At 64.8% G+C, this 8,803-nt stretch overlaps 3 protein-coding genes across 3 annotated transcripts in view; 1 reads left to right on the top strand and 2 right to left on the bottom strand.

Annotated features, from left to right (window-relative positions):
• MNEG_4503 (hypothetical protein) overlaps positions 1-929 on the top strand; it is a gene marked incomplete at both ends in the record, with an annotated part of 1,882 nt that extends 953 nt beyond the window's left edge. The window contains 3 exons of the mRNA XM_014047026.1: positions 71-161; positions 395-453; positions 746-929. Of these exons, the coding sequence (XP_013902480.1) occupies positions 71-161; positions 395-453; positions 746-929 (334 nt within the window). The remainder of the gene's footprint in view (positions 1-70; positions 162-394; positions 454-745) is intronic.
• A 1,341-nt stretch (positions 930-2,270) lies between these two features.
• MNEG_4502 (hypothetical protein) lies at positions 2,271-5,145 on the bottom strand (the record flags this gene model as incomplete). The annotated part of the gene is made up of 5 exons (XM_014047025.1): positions 2,271-3,278; positions 3,578-3,654; positions 3,820-3,967; positions 4,863-4,946; positions 5,131-5,145. 5 exons carry the CDS (start codon positions 5,143-5,145, stop codon positions 2,271-2,273), a joined length of 1,332 nt encoding a protein of 443 aa, XP_013902479.1.
• A 3,016-nt stretch (positions 5,146-8,161) lies between these two features.
• MNEG_4501 (hypothetical protein) overlaps positions 8,162-8,803 on the bottom strand; it is a gene marked incomplete at both ends in the record, with an annotated part of 1,975 nt that continues 1,333 nt past the window's right edge. The window contains one exon of the mRNA XM_014047024.1: positions 8,162-8,329. Within this exon, the coding sequence (XP_013902478.1) occupies positions 8,162-8,329 (168 nt within the window). The remainder of the gene's footprint in view (positions 8,330-8,803) is intronic.

Genomic DNA, 8,803 nt, shown 5'->3' with positions numbered 1-8,803 from the left:
ACCCAAACCCCCTTCAACAAACCGCCTGCCCCCTCCGACCACGCCCCCCCCTCAACCACCCACCACCCAGCAACGTGGACCTCAACACCAGCTCCCTCAAAATGTACTGGAACGTGGCCAGGCGGTTTGGGGGCCAGGACCTCTGGCGCAGGCTGCTGACGGTGCGCCCCCCGCCTCGAAATCCCCCCGCAAAACAACAAAGCTGCCCATCATCTCGTCGCGGGGCCGCTCTGTCTTGCGCTGCATGTTGAGGGAGCGAGACGGGCGCAGCAGGCGAGGTTGGCTGTATCCAATGGCCCTCTTGGCGGCGGCCGCACCCGCTGGTTTGCGCCTCTTCGATGCGCCCAACCTCTCTCCGGCCTCTCAAGAAATGCAAAACCCTGCACACTCACAGGTGCTGCGCAGCGTAGCGGACAAGCACAACGTCACGGTCGCCAACGTCGCCGTGCGCTGGTGCGCTGCCCCTGGGGCCGCCGCGCTGGGCCGCACAGCTGTGCCGCGCCGCCCCGCCTTGGGCGCCCGCACATCGCGCGGTGCGGGCTGCCTGCTGGGCGCCTGCCACCCTCCTCCTGAGCACCCCGCAGGCGCGCCTGAGCCACCCTGTGCTGGTGCCCCTTGCTTTGCGGCATTTACGCGCATCACACCCCCACCCCGCACTGCATTCAGCCCCACCAAGTTTAGCCCCACCACATCAAGGGCCAGCACCGCCCCCCCAACCCTGCCCCAAACGCGCCTTCCCCTCTAGGGTGATGCAGCAGGGCGAGGGCGTGCACCCCATCATCGGCCTGCGGGGCGTAGAGCACATCGAGAACAACGCGCGCGCCCTGGCGCTAACCTTGGACGCCGCTGATCTGGCCGCGATCTCGGAGGTGCTGGCCGAGGCGCAGGGGCCGGCTGGGGACATATACAGCTTCGAGCGCAGCGGGTGACGGCAGCATAACTCACGGACCAGTGGCAGCAGGCGCACGCCACTTTGTCAGCCGGGCTGTGTGTTTTGTAGGGTCCATCGACAGTTTTGTTGCAAAGTTGGCGGTGTTCGTCCCGTCTGCCCAACACAGCGTCCATGTGCACACGAACACATATGGTGGATTCTGATGTGCCTGTGGCAGCAGTGGTGCTTTCGAGCACTCGGCAAGTGCGGCGGATGAATTGAGGCGGGCTGCTGGCCATGCGACTGAGGCTGCCATTCGAGGCGCCGGCCCACGTGGCGCCTCGTATTGAACAGCAGCGGATTCGAGGGGCAGTTGCTTGTTGGTTCATCAGTGACCCTATTGCGACAGTGGCGTCAGCCCGCACTGCACATGCCTGGCTGCCCTGATCATGACGGTCTGCTGCCGACATGCAGGTCGCGTGTCTGACGCTTTTCGCACCCTGCATCTGCGCCCTGCAAGTAACTCGATTGTCACCAGGCCAACTTCAAACAATCAACATTACTCAAAGGGTGCTGCTGATGCTGCAACTGCGTGCATAACGTCGTGCCCATGTGTGGCTGCCAGACTTTCCAGGGCAGGCTCAGCAGTGAGCGCGACCGAGCAGGCCTGTCACTGCGTTACAGGGGCCTGCAGGGCGGAATGGGGCCACAAAACTGCCCCAGCGCTGCTGATGATGTCAACATGTACATACTGTGGGTACAGCTGGATTCAGTTGTGAATTCAACCAAAAGATACGCGTGCAGCGCAAACTAGCAGAGCAGCTATATTTGAGGTTGGGCAAGCACATGGTGGAAACTCAAATGGGCCGGAGGGCCGCAAAGGAAAAGAAGGTGACAAATTGCTACAAGAAGGTGACACATTGCTACATGAAGGTGCCAAATTGCAGGCACAGAAGAATGCAAAACGCAAAGAGAAGGCCCCTGCACAGGGCAGTGGACCGCGTGTAACACCAGCAAACAGAAAAGCCAGCCAGGTGCGGTGCATGATGGACGGATTTTTAAGCCATCGGCGCTGCAGTGCGGAATACATATGCATGTGCGTATTCGTGATGTTGGTTCAACTGCATGCGCAGAGAACGCTGACTTGCATGAGCGTGTATGTTTATGGTTATGCTTGATGAGAGGACAGGCATCTGCAATCGGCTCATCAGTGCAGGTCGCAAGGTGTGCTGCAGCAACGAATGGCAGGCAACCAACCAAGGCACAGATACACACGGCATTCTCCTGCGTTATGAGCAGGGATTTTGGCCAAGCCTCCATCGATTGCTGATCATGAACCAAATCAAGCTGAGGAGAAGGGTCACGCCAGCTGGCAAACTTGGCCAGCTCTCCAGCGAGTTCATGGGGTCGGTTTTGGAACCTTGCAGGTGACAGCGGCCGTGCTCTCCGGCCCGACGTCCCGCGCCAGCTTGTAGCTGAACTTTCCGGTGAACGCCGCGGTGTAGCCACCCGGCGGAGTGTATGTTACGTAATAATGCGTCTGGAACACCGCGCCGCTGGCCAGCGCGTCCCCGTCGTAGTCCGTGCCCCAGTCCAGCCACCCGCCGTCCTCGGCCTCGCACCCGCGGGTCGGGCCGGACTGCCCGTCGGCCGCCAGCCGGACTGAGTCCACCTCTACGTACTCGCCGTCCGCGCAGCACAAGAAGACGCGCGTGTTGGCGGCGTCGGGCAGCTTGTCGTTGCGCAGGACAAAGGCGCGGCAGTCGCCCGTGTTGGAAGACCACGGGGCGACGTCATTGCGTGCGACCGGGTCCGTCTGGGGCCCGGGCGGCAGCACGTCAGGCGATGCTTCCGGGTCCACGGGCCCCGGCGACCGGGACGGCTGCGGCGAGGGGGAAGGGTCGCCGCCGCCGCCGCCGCCGCCGCTGCCAGTGCCGCCACTGCCGCCACTGCCACCACTGCCGCCACTGCCGCCACTGCCACCACTGCCACCGCCGGCGCCGCCGCCACCGCCTCCAGTGCCGGGTGGGACGTAGGCTTTGGCGCTTCGAAGCGGCGCCGAGGCTTGGAAGGCGGCCGCCCTCAGCCCGAGCGCGATTGTGATCTGCTTGCCGGTGTAGTCCAAGGCGGGCGCGAGCGGCTTTAGGCGGAGGGCAAGGGAGCCGCAGTCCAGGAAGAAGTCCGCCGTCTTGGACCGCAGGCTGAGGCGGCACGTAGGCGCCTTGACGAAAGCAGCCCCCGCGGCTGCAAGGTCGATCCTGGCGGTAGTGGTGTCCGAGGTTCCCTTCTTGCCGGTCGTGATGTCGAGGTTGAGGGTGCCGGCGATTATGGCGGCTGTCACCTTGACGTTCTTGCGCCGATCGGCCTTGACAAGGTTGGCTGGGCCGTCGGCGGCGGTCAGGGAGAGCTGCGGGGCGGGGGGGGGGGCGCGGGAGAATGCATGGGGGAAGGGTTCTGCGTGCGGCGGGTTGCTACAGATACTTGTAGGCTGCACCCGCACGCTCGTACCTATGCCCTGCTCCGGCACATGGTACGCCGTACTGTGCTTGCAATCGCCCCTCGCGGTAAAATCCTTTAGAGAGCTGCGCACAGGCAACAAACCGGGCTGATCAAGGATCGGCACTGGGTGCTCATCAACACAATCCAGTGCGGGTCGCAGCCGCAGCCGCAGCGGTGGGGCGGCAGCAAATCTGAAGGCTTGCGCACCGTAAGACCCGTGATGGTGTAGGAGGCAGTGAGGGTGGCGCCGCGGGTGACGCTCCCGCTCAGGTCGCCGACAGAGACTGCGGGTGCCGCACGGTCGGCGGGCGGAGCGCACGCAGCGAGGTGGGGGCCTGTGCGAGTGCCAAGTCACATGTTGGCTGGCCCGCCGGCGGCGCCCGTTGGCCAGCAGCCCAGATTCGAGAAAGGCAGCCGGCGCGGCCAACAATGAAGGAGTGTGCGCTCACATGAAAAGGCGGGGTCGTGTGCGTTCGCTGTGGGACCGACGCTGCCTCCCCCGCCGCCGCTGCCGCCGCCGGCTCCCAGCTGGCTGGACGCCAGCTTGGCGAAGAGGGCAGTGTAAGCATCGTCCTTGGGATTAGTCAACAGCGAGTCCTGGAAGCCGCAGCCCGCGGCCGGCGGGGGGAAGGACAGTGGCAGCGCACCGGTGACGGGCGAGGGCGCGGCGGGCTGGAGAGTGGCTGACAAGGTGCTGGCCTTCTTCCCATTATCGGTGACAGTAGTTGTCAGCTTGAGGGCGACCGTGGCTTGGAAAGCGGCGGACGTGCCTAAGGAGAGGCCTGGGGGTGTAAAGTGTGGGTGGCAGGCAGGCCTGCGGCGTCAGGGAGGTGGGCTTGTATGTGGGGTGCGTTTCACGGACACCACTTTCGTTCAACGGTGTGCTTTCAGGCTGCAGCAAACCTGTGACGAAACGCGGTATTGTGCGACCAGGGGCCGCAGGCAGCCAGATAGTGGGGGTAGGCAAGCCGCGGCTGTTGCTCTCGGGATTAATCACTGAACCTCTAGAACAAGACGGCTGCTGGGCGGCCCATTGTCTGCGCGCATGGGGAGGGGCACGCCCCGACACGCCCCGACGCGCTGCGCCCACCAACGTAGCAGTCTTGAGGGGAGAGACCCGCGGCGCTGCTGGCTGCGGCTAGGGCAAGGGCGAACCGCACCCAAGCCAGCCCCAGCGGCTGCTGAGGCAGGGCCATGTATGGGAGCCCTGCTGCGGCCGCTCCTGAGTGTCTGGCAGCACGAGTGTTGAGGCGGCCGCGCGGGGGCGTGGTCAGCAGTCAGACGTGGTCAACCACAGTCGCATGGGCAGAACAGCTTGCTGATCGCCCTTTGTGAGTGCGGCAGAGGTTGCTGTTCGCAGCGCAACGTACGCACGTGGCGCCGGCACAGGGGCGACCGGCTGCTGCGCAAAGCAGCGGCTACGATCTATGTAGTTGCCAGGCCCGTGGGATGTGCAAGTAACGACATGCACCGCAGCTCCTGTCTGACTCACATGTGAGTGGTTCTCAGGCACTGGCGTGCGGTAGGCCCGGTCCACGGGCAGCGCTAATGGTGCCCCAAGGGCACGCAGAAGGTTCTGTGCAACACAGCAGAGGTTATTTGAGCGCGTCCCTGAGGCTAGGCGTGGCTTAACGTATGTATGTGATGTCGTGTGCTGAAATCTGCCCTCTCAAGAGGAGTTCGGGCTCTGGTCTAGAGAACTTCACATTCTTATTCGTTCGTCCCTGACTGATTCACGACACGGTTCGTCCGCAACTCACCATACCAAGACCCATGGCTACGCTCGACAGTTTGAAATAATCACAACTACATGCTTTGTACCCAGCTCCAGAACGCAGGCTCTGCTAGGAGGTAGTGGGGCCCCTCAGCTTCCCCTAGGGATCACTCCCGGCTGAGTCATGCCCTAGCCGCCATGCCAAAACCTCATCCCAGGCGCCGCCGCGGGCCAACGCGGTGCGATCCGAGCCGCCAACTCGAACTACAAGAATGAGGCGATCCACCTCCTTGCACTGCTGCGCGCGAGGAGGTGCTGCGCGCGCCTCCCCTCAATTGGCTCTTGTCACCCTAGGAACGCGGATGCTGCCCGGGGCAGCTGCTGGCCGACGAGATGTTCGCACCGGTCTGCACACCAAGAGGCGCACGACTGCTGGTGCCAGCAGCCGCGCAAGCGACGCCCACTGCTGCGTTTTCTCCAGGGGATAGAACTGCGGAGGGGCCACAGCTAGCCTGCGAGCCCCACCCCGCCAGCAAGATTCCGCACGCCCGACGCGTCAGCTGGCGGCCCCGTTACTCCAGAGACATGGCGTGCGTGGGTTACACCAGACCAGCAAACGCGCGGACAGGCACAGCGGGCGCGCGCAGCCCTTGTGCGGGTTGCCGCCGCTGCGCATTAGGCTTTGCACGCGCGCGCTCGCAATGGATGGCGCATGAATTCAAGCTCGGGTGCAGATGCGGGTGCCAAAGCGAGCCTGCAGGCAAGATTGCTGACATCTCGAACCCTCGAGACGCTTCCGGTCACTACAACGTAACCAGGAGCTTCAAGCTGTGAAAGAAGTCCAGTGGGGATGGGGAGCCCCCACCAGACCAGGGCTGCATTGCAGGCAGTGAGGCTTGGATGAGAAATTGGGGCCGCGCAGCGCCGTCCCACCCTCGACAGGCGGCGAGAGGCCGCGGCGCGGCGTCCTGAGGCGTGGCGACGAGCGCTGGGGCCCTGCGGGGCAGGCGGCCACGGTGTCGCAGTGGCGCCGCCGCGGCCCGCGCTAACGAGCCACGGGTGCGGCGCGGGGTCGTTCGTGTTGGGTTGCTGCGCCGATTGCGGTGCCGCCGCGCCGCGGAATGGGAGGCCGCGGGGATTCAGCAAATGGGGCCGAGAGCGCGCCGCGGCGGCTCCTCGAGTAGTATAAAAGCGTACAACGGCCCATGCAATGGGGCGACAGTGTTCCCTCGCGTGCTGGAAGCCGGTAAGGCGGGCCCGACATTGCCCGACAACAGGCGCTGCACCCGCGGCGGCGGCGTGCGCCTCAAAGCCCCGCCCTCGCCCGGACCCTAAGACCAGACGCCGCACGAAACGGTCCTCTGGCTGTTGAGATGGAGGGGCAGCAGCGCCGGCGGCGCCGTGACGCCCCGGTTGCGGCGATCATAGACGGAACGGCCTGGTGATGTCATCGGGCTCTGTATAGGGCCTGGGAACCCGACATGTTGCTGCCTGAGACCCCACCACATCCGACCAGTTTGGTCGGTCAACCAAGGAGGGCCCTCGGCGGGCGGGCATGGGGTCCCATGCCTTTTGAAAGGGCCACGGGCCCCTCAAAACGGCCCGACTGTGGCGCGCAAAGAGGTGGGAGGCAGGAGGGGGCGGGGGCGTGCGGTGAGGGGCGGTCCCCTGCACTGGGCGTTGCTTGGCGGGGCGCAGCGCCCACTCGCGTCGCCGCCGGCCAGTTGGTGGCCCAGCACGCTGAGCGGCGCGCTGACTCAGATCGCAGCACGGCGCCGCTGCCGGCGCGTGGACCAGGCACGCGGACTCACCCTCAGCGATGACACCATAGAATGAGCCGGTGTAGGGGTCCATCCAGGCATCAAGCGCGCCCGAGTCGCTAAGGCGCTTGCGGCGGGCCCCAGCCGCGCATGATGCAGAGGGTGCCAGGGGGGCGGCCGGCTGGCGCGGCTCGGCGTTGCGGGGCTGCTCGTGGGGCTGCTGCTGAGCCGAGTGGCTGCTTTGCGACCACGACGTGGCCTGTGCTGTCGACGAGACGGGGGGCGCCATAGCAACAACGATCCCGCGGGGTGGCTGGACACAACAACGATGACCGGGTGTACGCGTCTGCTTATAAGCACGATGGCGGTGATTGCGAAACGAACATGCGAGCGTTTTTGCCTTGGGCCGAGCCGGAAGCAGCACGGCCGTTGGGGCCCTCTTATCTCAGGTCTGGATCACGTCGGGAAAAGGTCATCGGCGCCGTGTTTTCGAATCAAATCTTTTGAGCAATGCGGGTGGTGGTGGCGCGCATGCGATGCATCTGCCGGCCCTGGACGGCCTGCAGCGCGCAAAGCGCGAAGGCCAACGGCCTGAAAAAGCGCGCGGCGAATCTGGCTGCGCGCCTGTGACAGGATGCCGCTGCGGCATACTGCCCTACAAGCAAACTGCTGATTTGGAGCTCTGTACATCAGAGTACATGCATGCTCCCTATTGACCTTGAGCCCGGAGCCTAGCTCACCATGTGGCCATGGCATCCCGGTTGACTGGCAGCTTGGCCGCTCAAGACTGACGTGCCCTTTTGACTTCAGACCTTCAGGAGGTCAGAAGGCGCCCAACGCCTCGCTGCCGAAGCCAACACAGCTGCTCGACCCAGGCTCCAGCCGACCCCGCACCACCACCCGCGCCCCCGCCTCCCACGACAATGCCGAGCTGTCAAGGACACGCAGCGGCCACGGCTTCGTCTGTCGGCGCCGACTCCGTTACACCTTCGGAGGTGTATTGAGGTCAGCCGTATGGGGACGGTCGGGCTGCACGCGCGCGAAAACGCACGTGAAAGGGGCTCTCACAACCTGCGCCGACGCCAGGTGCAAAAAGGCGGCGGCGGCGGCCGAAGCGGCGGGCGCCGCCGCAGAAAGGCAAAAAAGCGCCCGGCTGGCGGAAACACTCGGATCAAATAACACTCAGCGCGCCTGGTCAGGTTGGGGGCCGCGCCGCTCACAAGCAGGGCATGGGAACAGGGATTATTGAGGTTCTGGCAGAATCAACACACACGAGCGAAGGGCGCACACGCGCACGCACACACGCACGCGCCCACGTCACGCCGCCGACGCCTTGGCCTTTTTCCGCCGGCCGCCGCCGCCGCTCGCCGCCGCCGCCGCCGCCGGCTCCTGCTGCTGCTGCTGCTGCTGCTGCTGCTGGCCGTCCACGGGCTTTACCCGCTGCGGCTGGAAGACGTACACGTTGTAGATCACGTTGCGGCGGATCTGGGGGGCGGGAAACGATCGGACAGCGGCGGCGGTGTGGGCAAGGCAAGAGATATAAAATCGAGTTACGACAGTGGCCCGAAAGGACGAGGGCAGGGGCTTCGAGCATCAGTGCCGCGCGACTTGACCCCCCCGGGTCGATGGGGCGGCGGCACATCAGGAGTCCCCAAGTACCAACGAGTTTGAGCGCTGGCGCGCAATGTGCCCCCGCCTGTTGCCTCCCATTCCCTGAATCACATCGATGCAACCCCCCTCTCCCAAAAAAACACATGCACTCATGTGCACGCAGATGCGCGCGCGTGCGCACACGCGCGCGCGCACGCACGCACTCACACACACACACACACACACACACACACACACACACACACACACACACACACACACACACTCTCCCCAGCCCCCCACCTGCGCCGTCGTCTCCAGGAACAGGTTGTATCCCTCCAGCTTGAATTCAGTGAGGGGGTCGCGCGC

Source organism: Monoraphidium neglectum, assembly GCF_000611645.1.
Source record: "Monoraphidium neglectum strain SAG 48.87 unplaced genomic scaffold scaffold00627, whole genome shotgun sequence".
Lineage (NCBI taxonomy): Eukaryota > Viridiplantae > Chlorophyta > Chlorophyceae > Sphaeropleales > Selenastraceae > Monoraphidium > Monoraphidium neglectum.
Note: the sequence above shows the minus strand (reverse complement) of the source record. Positions and strands in the feature narration are given on the sequence as shown.